The sequence below is a fragment of the Cyprinodon tularosa genome, unplaced genomic scaffold (assembly GCF_016077235.1).
Source record: "Cyprinodon tularosa strain WSP-4 unplaced genomic scaffold, ASM1607723v1 ctg898, whole genome shotgun sequence".
Classification (NCBI taxonomy): domain Eukaryota; kingdom Metazoa; phylum Chordata; class Actinopteri; order Cyprinodontiformes; family Cyprinodontidae; genus Cyprinodon; species Cyprinodon tularosa.
In genome coordinates, this window is record NW_024039671.1 from 1 (window position 1) to 15754 (window position 15754).

General features: G+C 36.9%; 2 protein-coding genes across 2 annotated transcripts in view; both read left to right on the plus strand.

The window, feature by feature from the left end:
* Positions 1-1804: 1804 nt before the first annotated feature.
* LOC119775805 (caprin-1-like) lies at positions 1805-6471 on the plus strand. Its single transcript, XM_038273890.1, has 4 exons — positions 1805-1984; positions 2106-2279; positions 5687-5793; positions 5906-6471. The coding sequence occupies exons 1-4, from the start codon at positions 1945-1947 to the stop codon at positions 5990-5992; spliced, it is 408 nt and encodes a 135-aa protein (XP_038129818.1). The 5' UTR covers positions 1805-1944; the 3' UTR covers positions 5993-6471.
* Positions 6472-9919: 3448 nt separating this feature from the next.
* The window catches only part of nat10 (N-acetyltransferase 10), a 31667-nt gene continuing 25832 nt past the window's right edge, over positions 9920-15754 (plus strand). Inside the window, exons 1-7 of the mRNA XM_038273895.1 lie at positions 9920-10065; positions 10179-10299; positions 12594-12685; positions 12770-12941; positions 15014-15136; positions 15210-15271; positions 15354-15468. Of these exons, the coding sequence (XP_038129823.1) occupies positions 10186-10299; positions 12594-12685; positions 12770-12941; positions 15014-15136; positions 15210-15271; positions 15354-15468 (678 nt within the window). The 5' untranslated portion in view covers positions 9920-10065; positions 10179-10185. The remainder of the gene's footprint in view (positions 10066-10178; positions 10300-12593; positions 12686-12769; positions 12942-15013; positions 15137-15209; positions 15272-15353; positions 15469-15754) is intronic.

A 15754-nucleotide genomic window follows, 5' to 3' on the forward strand; every position in this document is an offset into this window, starting at 1 on the left:
GCTCTATGTTATTCAATGAGACCAGCAGGATTTCTCAAACCTTTTTATTCCTCCTTCCCATTAAGGCTGTGAATGAGCTACATCCATGAAAGTCACCCCAATCGGAGACAAAGGATAGCTCTCGCTTAGACTGAAAGAATTCTTTAGATACCATTTACGGTTTGTCTTCAGCACTCGTTTGTTCGGAGCTGATAATCCTATTCAAAAAAGCCTGAGAACTAAGGAACGAAAGTGAAGCGCATGTGTCTCTGTCACTGACAGGCTCGTTAACGTCGTCAAGGTAACCGTGCTTCAAAGAGATTTTACCTCCACCACTTTAAACAGCACATTTTAATCTAATGGAGGGAGACAACACTGATTTAACATTAGGAAGTGGATACAATATGACTACTGGCCATGACCCTTCCCTTCACACGCAACCCTGATAGACTTTCAAAATAAGACTCCGGGGACCCTTCAAAATAAAAGCCCCTACATTAAACTCATATTTTTTTCCCAGCATATGGGTCAACATTATGATCCGAACTCAACCACTTTTTTAAAATTAGACTCTAGGGGGGTTTTCAAAACACACCCCACAGCAAATTTCAAAATAAAAGCCTCCCATTGCCACTTCATCTACTGCCCTAATAACAGGGGAAAAGAGTGATTTAAGGATTTGAAAGTCATCAAATATCACTGCTGGGTCTGACCACTTTACTCAACACACAACCATGCTAGACTTTCAAAATAAGACTAAAGGGACTCTACAAAATAAAAGCCTCTTTCTTACATACACTCATTCGTTGTGCCATATGGCTTGTAGCTATGACCCAAACTCAACCAATTTCTTCAAATTACACTACCAAGGCCTGTTGACCCCACACCTAAGTGCATATTTCTTAATCAGGTTCTAAGATTTACACTGTAATAAAGCATCTGCTAACCTTGTAACATGCAGCCTAAGCCTGCCAACGGTGCTGTCATCAACACAGTGGCTCATAACATACAGGTTAGATTTTTTGATAAATTCAGCTCATTAAGTTTTATTAGCTCTCTTTTTATAAGCTTCTCTCTCTGTCCTTCCTGTGCTTCTTATGGTCAGTCTTGTACTTTGGTTTGTGGATTTTCAAGCTTCTAAGGATGACACTGTTTTCTCTATGCTGATCAACTGACACATTTTAATTAATTTCAAATTTTTTTTACAAGTCTTGAGATTTCCACATATGATTTCAGACTTTAATACTTATTATACATATTCAACATTTATCTTCCTATCCTTAAGCTACTCATTTTTTTCTTCAACTAGTTAAGATTCAACTTTTTTACTGTTTATGTTACCGTTTTTGCTATTTTATAAAATTTCTGCATATTTTTTCCAATTTTGGCTTGATTCTGCTCTCTTTCTGGAAAGGCATTAAGCTTTTCTGCTTGCTGTTAATTAATAACATGTCTGCCATGTTTCTGCTGTTGGCTTCAGCTACTTTTAAGAAACTAATTAGACATTTTTTGCTATTCCATACCATTTCAGCAGCTTTGACTTTAATTTTTTTCAGCTTCTTTCTGCCATTTTAACCTTACAGCTTACAGTTTAGCGTACAGCATTCACACTGCATTTTCGCAGGAAATGCAACTTTTTCTAGTTTTTATTTTTTTTTCCCTATTCAGGAATAAATATAGACTGTGTTATTAAGACTCTGCTTGTTCTACGTCCTCCTTTGTGCTGTATTTCTGTGGATTTCCTATACATGCTTCAAATGGGAGAACATGGGTCAACATCTCACCTAATTAACCTGTGAGCTTTCCTCTGGTTTCCTCTTCACCTCAATGTGTTTCTTGTTTTCTCATTAGGTGTTTAACCTCAATGCCCCGGTCCCGCCAGCTAATGAGACGGAGGCCCTGAACCAGGCCAACCAGTACCAAAACAGCTACAATCCAGCTTTCAGCGGCCAGTCGCAGCATTCGATGGAGCAGACAGAGATTCAGGCGGAGCAGCTACAGACTGGTGGGTAAATTCTCAGCATTGCTGCAGCAGTTCTCATATTTCCTCCTTTATCTGGATGACAGCTGTGTGGATTACTCGTGTTTTGTTAATAGCCATACTCTGCCTCTTTTCTTTTCCCCAGTCGTCGGTGCCTTCCACTCCCAAGACCAGACTGGCGGCCATCAGCAACCCCCTCAACAGGGCCCAGGCTTTGGCAGACAGTCCTACTACAATAGCAGAGGCATGTCTCGTGGTGGACCCAGAAATGCCAGGGGCTTGATCAATGGCTATAGAGGCTCTTCCAATGGATTCAGAGGTGGGAGCTCATCTGCGACTGTTTTGTTAGTTCAACATTTATTAACAAAAACTGAACAGTGTCTTACAGAATAAGGGAAGTTAATTTCAAGACTTTTTAATGCCACTTGAAATAAAAATTTAAGACCAAATTCACAAGAAACACAAGAAAAACCTGCTTGGGACAACTTAACCCAAAGGTTTATTCTAACATAAACCACTGCACTAATGTTTCAAATTTTGAAAAGCTTCCCATACAGGAAGAAAGCTAAAAACACACAAATGACAGATATATTTGAACAATTATTTAACTGAATTCACAAACTTTGTTTTAGCAGGGAACAAAACTAATCAGTTTTAAAGCCACATCATAACCAGTGCTAAGTCTTTTTAGCAGCTATTTTTCTTTCTATGGTTTTCTTAGTATGTTTGATTTGGTGATAAGTGGAGGCGTTGCAGAGACAAGGGTGGAACTAAACTGAGAAATACCGGCTGTTTCTCTGTAACTCCATTTTGACGCTTTGTGTTTCGTGCTTCGCATGTGCGACTCCACTGCCTTAATTCCCATCGTTCTGAGCTTGAATGACTTCTTGCATAAATCCACTGAGCCTCATGTATGTTCCCTGGTTTTAGCCATGGAGAAAACTCTTGGCTGGAGACAATTTTGGTTACATTTACACTAGGCTTGTCCCGATCCGATCCACGTATCGGATCGGGACGCCGATATTGGCAAAAAATGCGTATCGGCAAAGCATGTAAAATGCCGATCCAGTTTTTAAAAAAAAATCCGTTCCGTATTTTCCAGTTTCGCCGATTGAAACGATCCATTCCACTATTTTGCGCCAGTGTTCCCCTGTTTTGCATTTTTATTAAAACTTACAGTAATACTTGCACCTTTAACTGTTTACGGTTTTACTGTTCACTGTGCAATTTCAGATTGCTATTCGTAATTTTGTCCAGTTTGTGTTTATCTCTTAATAAACAGGTAAGTTTTGTGTTACCAAGCATTGTGTTTTATTCAATCTCACCTAATTTAGCTGGCTAGATGTTATCAAGAGTACTAAAACCCTTTTCAACATGAGTCTTACAGCTAAGGCTAAATACTTTAACTTAAACTTAAATACATGCTCGGATAGGCTGGTATCGGCCAGTATCGGTATCGGATCGGAAGTCCAAAAACAATATCGGTATCGGATCGGAAGTGCAAAAACCTGGATCGGGACATCTCTAATTTACACTTGCTCATATTTTCCAGACAAAAAATTAATGGTGCATCTCCCAAATGTCCCAGCCGCAACAACGCTTTTATTGGTTCCGCTATCGGGACGGAACCAATAATGGAGAGCCGTTATTTTTTTTAAATAATAAAAAAAATAAGTCAATTTTAATGTTTTATTAAGATTACAAAAATAAATCATAATAAAAATAATCCTATTTATTATGTTTTGAAAAATTAAGACCTATGAAAGACTGATTTAAGACATTTTAATACCAATTAAGGCCTTAGTTTTATTTTTAAGAATTCAATACCTTTTAAGACTTTTTAAGGACCAGCGGGAACCCTGGTTGTAGTCACCATGACTCAGATGACTCAGGATCATATCGTAACAGTCCTGAGCTTCAGCATAGTCGCGTTATCAGGATGTCTGTCAGCTTTCAGTTGGTTGAGTCACGCCTCATTCCACCACAGTCACATCAGTCATACAGGCTACAGCTTTCCACTCTTATCTGGCCTCAACTGGGAGAAACATCACATTTAGTTAATTTATGCTTTAGTCTCTTAGGTTTGTGTTATGCTGGTGAAGATTCTCTGTCATCCAGGTCATAGTCATTCCAAAAAAGCATATTACCAACAATCCACTGGATTGTTGGTAATATGCGTGTGTGGCGTTCGGCTCATGCGCTGCTCCCTTTTTCTCATAGGCGAAGCGATTACACTCCAGAGCAGAAGGTGGCAGTACTTCGACCAAAGCCAACCACCAGTAGTAAACAAGCAGAAGAAGAAGCGAAGCAGCTTAGCCGGGTGTAGCAGGGAAAAAAATCAGTTGTTGTGGAGAATTGTGTGGGTATGGCGAGTGGGATAGAACAGGAGTTGGAAGACGCGCCAGCAGCACTTTATAGGTCTGCTGTATGGGACCACTTTGCATTTAGAGTGACCTACGATGACGGTGGATAAAAGTGCAACAGTGTGCAAGCATTGTGCAACACATTTTGTTTATGCTAACAGCAACACGACCGACATGTCATGCTAACCCCGAAATCCCACATACTCCGTCAGCGCTCCGCCCCGCTGCGCTCCAGACCGGCTGCTCAAAGCAAAGCCTACAGCCTCCACTGTGGCTCCCGTCCGCTCCGCTCTGAGTCCCTTGGAGATCGTAGAGGGCATGCGCCAGATGATTAAATTCAAAGCAGCAAATCATGGGGAAATGATTCAGGGTTTCCGCGGATCATTTAAAATAATTACAATCCATTATTTTTGAGGGGATTTTTTCATCAATTCCATAAATTTTTATGGGATTTCGGTGTAATAGTCAACATGTATCGAACCAAACCGAAAACCGTGACCAGAAACCGTGAATCGAACCGAACTGTGGATTTTGTGAACCGTTCCACCCCTAAAATATATATATATATATATATATATATATATATCATCACAGGATATATGAACAGTGACCTATGAAAATTGTAAACATGTAGGGAGTGGGATATAAGGAAGTTATACTGCTTAAATATTAAAGAGATTTTTCAATAAGTTTGTAGATTATTTTATTAAAGGACTCTTTAGCATAGTCAATGGAAAGCTCAGAAGGATTAACCCTTTATAGGACAAGTTATCGTTTTTGAAGAAATAGGATGATTTATTACCTACTGTAAATTAACTTGGAAAAAAAGCTAACAAGTCAAAAAAAAAGTAAAACGTTAATCAAAAAGTTAAAAATCAAAGTTAAACAGTTAGTAAGACTAGTTAACAATTATACTTAGGCTTATAAACTAAAAAATGTGTCAGTATTAGCAATAATGCCTAAAAAAAATATATCTTTTTCTCTATGATTTTCACAAATTTCTTATAGAAGCACTTTTATTATTTTTCTTAATATATTTGGGCATGTTTTTTCTTATTACATTGACATAAATTTTTGCCATGTAAATATCCATATTTTTTTAATGTTACAAAGGTAATAAGGTCTTATCCTGGATTCCAATAACACTGTTGGCTTAAAATTTTGATGTTCAAAGTATTTCAGTGAGTGTCCTCTAAAGGGTTAAAGAAAATAACTTTCTATCCTTTTCAGGTTTCAGCTAATGAAGGTCTTGGCTTTTTTTTTGCTGCTAAAATGTCTTAGAGCATAATAGAAGAATAAATTATCGCAGAAAATGTTTTGTTTATGTTATTATTAAAACGAAACACAAATCTTTGTATTTCAGGTGGTTATGAAAACTATCGCCCTCCCTTCGCCAACGCTCCGAACGCTGGATACGGACAGCCCCAGTTCAACACGTCTCGGGACTACTCAAATGGGAATTATCAGAGGGTATGAAAGAAGCTTTCTGTCTTCATGCGAGGTTTCTAAAAAAAAAAAAAAAACACATGTAGTTTCAGAAAAGTTTCTTAAATGTATCTTTTATTTTTTACCGCTGATCAAGGACGGTTACCAACAAAATTACAAGCGAGGAGCTGGCCAAGGACCCAGAGGAGTCTCAAGGAGCAGCACTCAAGCAATGCGAACCTGAACTTGCCTTTTAAAATGACTGTGACTGAAAAAAAATCTGCACCACACTGAAAAACTTAAGATTCATGAATGCATTTTCCCCAGCTCACGTTTGCTCTGATTTCTTTGTTCCTTATTAGTGGTATTTTTTGATTTTCTGTCTCTTCAATCAAAGTGGTGCGAGCTTTGATATCTGGAAATAATAAATCATTAAAAGCTCAAAACACACAAGGTAAGCTGTGAACCCAATCGCTGGTTTACACGACCCGTGTGTACCAACAGTCCTGTAAACTTGAAAGATTCCATAAGTTATATATATATATTTTTATTAACAATTGCACCTGCCATTGCTGGTCCAAATTCTGGGAGTTTCCTTCCCTTCTTCGGTTCTTTTCTGTCATTTTGGTTCAAAGAAAGAAGACATTTTGTTTAACGAGCTCCCGTTTCCTTGTTTGTAAATTGATGTTGCTTCAAGAATTTCAATAAAGTTGTGTTGCATAATCTTGTTTCAGTTTTTACTTTTGCTTTATACTTTTTTTTTCAATAAAACTTTATTAACAAAATTGACAAACAGTATCAAAAAATATATCAAAACATCAATGAATACATTACAAGAGTATTAATAGTGAAAAAGAAACATATGGAAGGGGTACAAAATTTTCATATACATTTTTCAAAGGCATTAAAATTATTTAAGGTCTTTTGAATTGAGGCAAATTGGGTTTTAAACTGGACTATTTACATTTATGAACATAAAACTTTCTGAATAAAATAAGAAAATTCAAAATAAGACTCCGTTTTAGTAATGATGTCTTTGCACTGCAGTGTTATTTGTCCATCACAATATCTTTTAAATAAATGTTCAATTTCTGTCCAAAAAAATTTAACATAAATACAGTCATAAAACAAATGTGAAATTGTTTCAGTGACAGCTTTACAGAAAGTAGAAGATTCATCAAAGTCATTCCTATACCTTTTAATAAATTGATTTGTTGGATATATTTAATGAATTATTTTAAAGTTAACTTCTTTTACCTTGTTAGTGACTAGATATTTATTACTGTGAGTCCAAACCGATGACCAGTTAATATTCGTAAAGTTGCTATTCCAGTAAGACTGACAGCGAGGAATCACGATATTTCTGATAAACTTGTTACATTTTTTTTTTTTATCTAAAATGTTAATACCGTTTATGAAAATGTCTTTTTTTTAGGAGGTATTTGTACAATCGGTCCATTCCTGTCTTGAAGCAGTCTAACAAAACCAACTGGAATTGCATCAAAAACTATGCTGTATTCTTTCACAGATACTGGGAAATTAAAGGTTCTTAAAAAACTCAGTGTATGTCAGAAGATGTCCTCTTTCATTTAAAAGTTGGGAAACATAGTTTATATCATTTTGAATCCATGTCTCATAAAAGATGGATTTATTTTTGTATTTGATATATTTGTTATTCCAAATTAGAGATTTATGTGGGGAAAAATTATGTTTGTAGAAAAGAAGCCAACAAGACGATGCCTGTCTGTTAAAATTAGACAACTTGTGCTTTATACTTGGTTTGTATAAAACAAGAACATCAAAAAATGCGTTCAAGTGTTGGCGCTTTCTTACGTTCTTTTAGAGGTACTGTAAAACTTTATTTTAATTTCCACCATTTGTTGGGTGAGGCTGCTATACATCCAAATAAAAACTACTGAAAATATTCTACATTGCAAGAAAATGAATGCAACTGATTTAAGCTAAACATATTGCACCTTCTCCATCTTATTTTGAATAAGTGTCTAGACGGTTTAAAATTACAAGAAGAAAAAAAATTTTCACCAAAAAGCATGAGAACAAAGAAAATGCACTTTGCAGTAGAGAAATGTCAGAGTAGAAACAACTAAACAAAGAAATACTTCCTCAAATCTCTCTGACATTAGCCTGTTTCAATGGTATAACAGTAGTCGATCAGCAAAGATGTGTTTATATTAATAGGTATTTCTAAATAATGGGCCAAAGATACTGCTTTAATATTTGTTGCAGAATAATTGAGGTTAACAGGAGGACTGAGAGGAAAAGTCAGGTGCTTAAAGCATCTGATAAGGAAAACTTCCAGAGCTCTTCCCTTTCGGAAACTTTTTTTTATCCCGGGCAGACCTGAAATTGACCTGTATTGGATCCCCCTGTTGGATTTTGATGGCTGGACTTATTTTCCAACACCTGAAATCTATGACCCAATCTTGGTAAAGTAAGCAATGATGGATAAAACATCCCAAAAAGCCTTACTGATTGGAAGAAACCATCAGGGTAAGGGAAGAACAACCTGCTGCTATGAAGTCGTGCACTAATTTTTCCTCAATCTTGATGCCCAGATGTTTTAACTTTAGAGATACAGAATTTCATTTATGCATACAGTGAAGAAAAAATGTCAAACTGTCTTCATTATGTTTATATTTAGAAGCTGTTTGGATGGGAAAATACTACAGAACTGTATCCAGTATTGTAAGCAGATCCTAACTTAGCACGACACGAGAGGAAATTTATGCTAGTGATCACTGTGTTTTTGATTAATGATCAGGTTTACATTAGATAAAAAAAAAACATTTCCCTTCATTTTTATCAAGTATATTTTAGTTAAAAGTACCTAAAGACACCTTTTAGTGTGTTTAATGGGATAAAGTCTACAGTAAAATAATGCCCTAAATTTAAATAAATGTAAACCATTAAATGATCTCTGTGGGGGGGAAATAATCCAATATGTCGTAGTTTCCTCTCCCAATATGGCTTCCCATTGACGTTTTCCAGCTGCAGAGTGAGACCTTCAAGGTTTTTATACATTTTTGGCTTCTAAAGTATAAGTATCAAACTTAGATATCTATGCTATCGCTCCTGAAATCACTCAGATACATAGTCTGTTCTCATAACAATGATCAAAACAAAAGAAAAAAATTTCACTGGATATACCACATGTTTGTTTTTTTTGTAAATATAATAAACAGTAAAGACTTGTTGAGGTACAAACATGGGTAGGAAAAAACTAGAACGTGGGGCTAAAACTAAGAACATAAGTAAACAGTAAGGCGAAAAAGAAGCAATATTTAAAACAAAAGAAAAATAGAAATACTGGCTTTTTTTTTCAGAAACAGATTTTAAATGTTTCAATGAGGTATTATACATTTTAAATTGCTTCAGAATAAATTCAAGATCTAGATCTATATCCAGCCATTCAGCAAAGATCCTGCTACATGGCTGCACATCTTATTTTAGAATTTAACCAATTAGATGAGCCCTTGAATGATTTATTATCCACTGGAAATTAAGTTGGAAAAAGTCAAGAGTTAAAAGTAAAGATAAAAAGTTAATAAGCCTAGTTAACAATTATATTTAGGTCTATAAACAAAAAAATAAAAGTGCCTGTAAGGTTATGTTGTACATGTTTCTTTCACTCTCAGAGTGTTTTTCATGAATTTCTTATAGAATCACTTTTGTTATTTTTCTTAATATATTTGGGCAAGTTGGTGTTTCTTGTTATAACATTGACATTAATTTTTGTCATCGAAATATCCATATTTTTTTTTTAAGTTCCAAAGGTAATGAGGTCTTGCCTTGGATTCCAAAACACTATTGGGTTGAATTTTTTATTTTTAAAGTATTTCACTGAGTTCCCATAATACAATATGTGTGTGATGGTTATTTCTGGGATGTTCTCAATTTTAAAGGACAACCACTGTTATTATAAACTGAATGTTGTATAAAATGGGGTTTATTAAATGTGTCTCCATAGTTAAAATGATAAAGGACAGGAAAAAGAGATGATTAAGAGTTTCATCTGGACATTCACAGAAGGCACAGCGTGTTAAAACAAATTTGAATTTTTGAGCAATAATTCTGCCACTGGGTAAATAATGTGAGGTTTAAACCACATGGTAAAAAGATAACAATGAAACGCTCAGAAATGCGTCGCAGCAATTTGACGTCACACCGGGGTCCTCTATGAACTACCGTCTCCACGTGAGTTTATCAACATGGTGTGTAGCATGTAGCCCATGGCAGCCGCAAACATAACCTGCTAGTTATTATAAAGTGAATATATCTCTGAGAAGTTTATTCAAGGTAAAGTCAAAGTCTGTGTTTTATTGTTTAATTTTCTGCAGACACGTTTAACTCATGTCTTGATTTCTGCCATCGATGTTCTGATGATTATGTGAAGTTTCTCTCTGTGGCAGAAATACGATGGCGACGGTCCGTAAGAAGGTAGACAACCGGATTCGGGTCCAGATCGAGAATGGAGTCGCTCTTCAGCACCGAACCATGTTTGTGGTGGTGGGAGACCGAGGGAGAGACCAGGTAGCCCGACACTGCCAGTGGCGCAACCAGAGGGTGGTCAGGGGTGCCCACGGCCACCCTGTGTGATTAGCATCAGTTTAGCATTTAATCCCATTCTGCACAAACAGTAACATTATGAATCACACTATTAACCCAGATATGAGGAGGTGTTTATTATTTCTACAGGCAGGTTTATCTAAAGCGACCAGATTCCTGAAATCAAGTCTGGGGACATTTCCAGTTCGTAGATAAAAAGAAGTAGATTTCATCAAGATTCAATTTGGTACAACAGAGTAATAGGGCCAGGTTAGAGATTTTTTTCCTTCAAGAGAATAAAGTTGCAATGTGAAGTCATTAAATTACGACAATAAAGTCGTAAAATTATGAGAATAAAGACGTAAAATTACGAGTATAAAGTCGTAAGAATTACGAGAATAAAGTCGTAAGAATTACGAGAATAAAGTCGTAAGAATTACGAGAATAAAGTCGTAAATTATGAGAATAGAGTAATAAAATCATGAGAATAAAGTAACATTACGAGAATAAAGTCGTAAAATTACGAGAATAAAGTCGCAACGAGAATAGTCATTAAATTACGAGAATAAAGTCGCAACGAGAATAGTAATTAAATTACGACAATAAAGTCGTAAAATTATGAGAATAAAGTAACATTACGAGAATAAAGACGTAAATTACGAGAATAAAGACGTAAGAATTACGAGAATAAAGTCTTAAGAATTACGAGAATAAAGTCGTAAAATTACGAGAATAGTCATTAAATTATGACAATAAAGTCGTAAATTATGAGAATAGAGTAATAAAATCATCAGAATAAAGTAACATTACGAGAATAAAGTCGTAAAATTACGAGAATAAAGTCGTAACAAGAATAGTCGTAAAATTACGAGAATAAAGTCGCAACGAGAATAGTCATTAAATTACGAGAATAAAGTCGCAACGAAAATAGTCATTAAATTACGACAAAGTCGTAAAATTATGAGAATAAAGACGTAAATTACGAGAATAAAGACGTAAATTACGAGAATGAAGACGTAAATTTCGAGAATAAAGACGTAAATTTCGAGAATGAAGACATACATTTTGAGAATAAAGACGTAAATTTTGAGAATAAAGACGTAAATTTTGAGAATAAAGACATAAAATTACGAGAATAAAGTCATAAAATTACGAGAATAAAGTTGCAACGAGAATAGTCATTAAATTACGTGAATAAATTCATAAAATTATGAGAAAAATAATTAAAATTACGAGAATAAAGTCGTAAAATTATGAGAAAAATAATAAAAATTATGAGAGTAAAGTCGCAACGAGAATAGTCATTAAATTACGAGAATAAAGTAATAAAATTACGAGAATAGAGTAATAGAATTATGAGAATAAAGTAACATTCCGAGAATAAAGTTGTAAAATTTCGAGAATAAAGTTGTAAAATTACGAGAAACAAGTTGCATTTTATGACAACTCTTCCAAGAAGCTCTTTCTTCCCTAAAACGAGGAAAGTGGAGCATCATGTGAAGTTATACTTTAGCATCGGTTTGACAAATCAGGAAATCTTTTAGCAGCAGCATCAAACTGGGCAGGATGTCAAAGTGGACTCTGGTTGCTGATTGGTGGAGCTGGTCGGCCGTCATCTGCTGGGCGGAGCTCCAAGCTTTCTTTCTGAAACGGGTTGTTGAAGGATGACTTCAGTCTCGTAATGCTAAGACTTAATTCTCAAAATAAAAACTATAATGGCCGGACATTGTAAATAGGAACTGAGGACAGTAATGGTTTGCTTATTAATGTATTAATACACACACCATTACTTATGGTGTGTATTAATATTTAAACAACAAAAATCATGTCTAAAAGCCAGGAATATGTCGCTTAACATTGGTAGTACTTTCTTAAGAAGAATAAAATGAATAAATTGATGCTGTTTTGGTTGAGAGTGAAGGGGTCAAAGGTCGTTAGCAGGGCTTTTCCATTTTTTTGGGACCTAAAGACCTCTGCCTCCCCCTCAGTGACATGAGGAAAAGAAAAACCATAAAAGTAATTTTTTTTTTTTCCTTTTCCAGCATTTGATTGTCATTCCACTGTGACAGGTACAGAGCAACAAAATGAACTCTGTATTTAACCCCTCCCCTTGGGGAGCAGTGGGCTGCTATTGTGCGGCACCCGGGGAGCAGTGTGGAGTTAAGGGTCATGCTCAGGGTCCCAGAGTGGTAGTCTGTGGGAGTGGGCCCCCCGTTAATAACAGCTCTGATGTTCAGATTCCCACTAATCCGACACAAACCAAACTGTCTCTGACGCAGGTGGTGATCCTCCATCACATGCTGTCCAAAGCCGCCGTCAGAGCGCGACCCTCAGTCCTTTGGTGCTACAAGAAAGACCTTGGATTTAGCAGGTGAGTAAAACTTAAAACCACATTCAGATGACGTCAGTTAAACTTTAGAGCAGGCAGGGAGTTGATTTTGTTTTTCTGCAACAGCAATCGGAAGAAACGGATGAGGCAGCTGCAGAAGAAGATCAAAACTGGAACACTGAACCTGAATCAGGACGATCCGTTCGAGCTTTTCGTCGCTGCAACCAACATCCGTTACTGTTACTACAACGAGACCCATAAGATCCTGGGAAACACCTACGGCATGTGTGTTCTACAGGTGAGGGGGGGGGCTGTATCAGTGGCTGAACACTGCTTCTCTGCGCTGGTGACAGTTGCAATGGGATGATCTGTAGATTTACTGACACTTTAGCCTAGACTCTAACTCAGAACCTCAGAATTCCAAGCTCTATGCCCTAACCACTAGGCCGCCACTCGCCATCTTTACTTCATTTCAGTAATATTATTTTAAAATAATGCTAGTCGTGTTTGAGTACAATTTCTGTCTCCTTTATCCTCCTATATTTAGTTAAATTTATTCAAATCATCAGTCATAAATGACACTTCATGTTAAAATGTTAAAGTGAGACTTCTTGTTTAGATACAAGCTTTGTTTCAGGTTCAAAGCTTAAATGAATGTGCAGTTAACAGTAAACACGCTTACTGGGAGTATTGGTTTTGGAAAAATTCTAGTTGGAAAGGTTTTTCTTCTCTTCTATTTTTTAAAGGAAAGATCCGGTCAGCAAGGAATGATCAGCGGATCATTAAGCCCAATTTATCCTTCTGACTCATAGCCTCTATTGACCACGCCCCCTGCGCAAAGGTTCTACAACCGTCGTTGCACACCTTAAAAAATCCTGACTACGTATCAGACGGTCGCAAACCCGCACAGACTTCAAACGGAGGTGCGCAAACAAAAAGCAGTTGTGATTGGTCCTTGGTATGCCTTTCCAGCTGTCTATGTGGTCGTCTTTCTTCATTTGGTGCTGGGGCGCGCCATTTTTAAAAACCGAGGAAGAATGGACAACTACGACGAAAGGTTAATCGAGGAGGTTTAGAAGTACAACCACTTGTTAGATGCCTCAGACAAATTATAGAAATAAAAATATCCTCTTCGATGTCTAGCAACTCTAGATCCATCTCTGTGATATCTTGCAGATGCGCCATTGTTTTGGAAGATAAACACTCCCGCCGGTGCCGCCAAAGTTTTCGCAAGTTCTCCAATAGGCTTCCCCTTGCGCTTTGGCGGGAAACTGCTGTGCGTTCCTAGAAATTCCAGAACTACGGTGCAGAAGAATACCAGTAAAAGTGAAATTTGATGTGTGCGGTTGCAGAAGTATGATCTGCTCTTTATTTATACCCAAAACTAATGCGTTCAGAATGATTGGATGAATTTAGAGTTAATCAGTAAAAAATTAAAACAATAATTTTCGTTGCAAGTCTGGGAGCGGCCATTTTTGCCCAAATATAGTAACCCCTCCCTCCTGCCATCTTCCAGCAGTGACGTCACGGTGCGGTAAGCCTAGCGCCATTCTCCCCGCTTTACAAGCTAAATCAATGGGAACTACTAGACACATCTGCAATCAACAACAATTATTGAAGATTTCCAGAGGACTTCACCATTGAAATTCACCAGAGCTATAGTGAAACTGACAATGCCCACGTGCATGGCAGCTGGATGCTGGAATACATCGGGGAAAAGTGAAAAAAAAAGAGTTATTCCACCTTTCTGATTCCTGATCCTCCACGGACGGGTTGGTCGTTGGATCGCCAACTTGAAGAGGGAGGATTTGCCATCGAACTTCTGGCCAGAGAAAAAACCCGTAATATGTAGCCAACATTTGGAAGAAGAATGTTTTCAAGATGACTTGGATAATAGCGCGTTGTGACAAACACCAGATACAGCACTGGGACTTGATCAGCAGCCGATACCGCACCGTGACGTCACAAACCAGTAGGTGGCAGTAGTGTTCTTTGACAAACATGGATGCCTCCAGTAAAGCACATTCACATGGAAATTACTCTGAATTAAAAACACTGATCATTTATTGAAAAGGATGGAATAATTTCATATTTAAGTTTGAATTCTGAATATGAGTGGACTGTTCCTTTAAAAACATTTTCACATAAATTCTACACGTTTTATCAAATGATGTTAGATTTTCCAATTATGTGTGGTTATTTATTCATCTGTTTTGATTCTGAGGTCCTTGTGTAGATTTTTTTTTTAACCTACAGGTGAAGTCAGTTAACAAAAACTGATCCAAAGCAACATTTAATGGAGTAAATCTGCTGATGTAGGTATAAATGCGTAAGAAATTTCCATCTGTGCTTTTCATGTTGCATTTGCAGGATTTTGAAGCGCTCACCCCTAACCTCTTGGCCCGGACTATTGAGACGGTGGAAGGAGGAGGAATCGTGGTGATTCTCCTCAGGACCATGAACTCTCTGAAGCAGCTCTACACAATGACCATGGTAGGCCTGGAGCTGATCTTCCTGCCGCATCAGCTCCCCAGTTCAGATGAGCATAGCTTCTTTTTCCCTGCAGGATGTTCACTCCCGATACAGGACTGAGGCTCATCAGGATGTAGTCGGCAGGTTCAACGAGAGGTCAGTGCTGCTCCGTCTTTTTTGTTAAAATATTTTCAATTACCGGAACAAAAATATGACTTATTCCCGTTGTGTTTTTAAGATTCATCCTGTCCCTTTCATCTTGTAAAAACTTCGTGGTCATCGATGACCAGCTCAACATCCTGCCCATTTCCAGCCATATGGCCAACATCAAGCCCGTCCCTCCAAAGACTCAGGTAATCCTGCTGTGGGAAATCCACGTCGGTTTGACTGTTAAACACAATAAAACTGTTTGGGAACAAGTTCAACAAACATGAACTGATTTTTTTTAAGCTAAAACATATAAAATATAGAGATATATTTAGAATCAGAATCTAGTTTATTACCAAGTAGGTTTGCACTTCCAAGGAATTTGAGTTTATGTTGATGGTGCAGACAAATTAGATATACCGGTGTGTGTGTGTGTATATATATATATATATATATATATATATATATATATATATATATTAGGGTTGTCAA

Coding starts and splice junctions, on each gene's coding strand:
- LOC119775805 (XM_038273890.1), top strand. CDS start 1,945: ATGGAGCAGACAGAGATTCAGGCGGAGCAGCTACAGACTG. Junction 1,985..2,105: donor GGCGGAGCAGCTACAGACTG/GTGGGTAAATTC, acceptor TCTTTTCCCCAG/TCGTCGGTGCCTTCCACTCC. Junction 5,794..5,905: donor CAAATGGGAATTATCAGAGG/GTATGAAAGAAG, acceptor CCGCTGATCAAG/GACGGTTACCAACAAAATTA.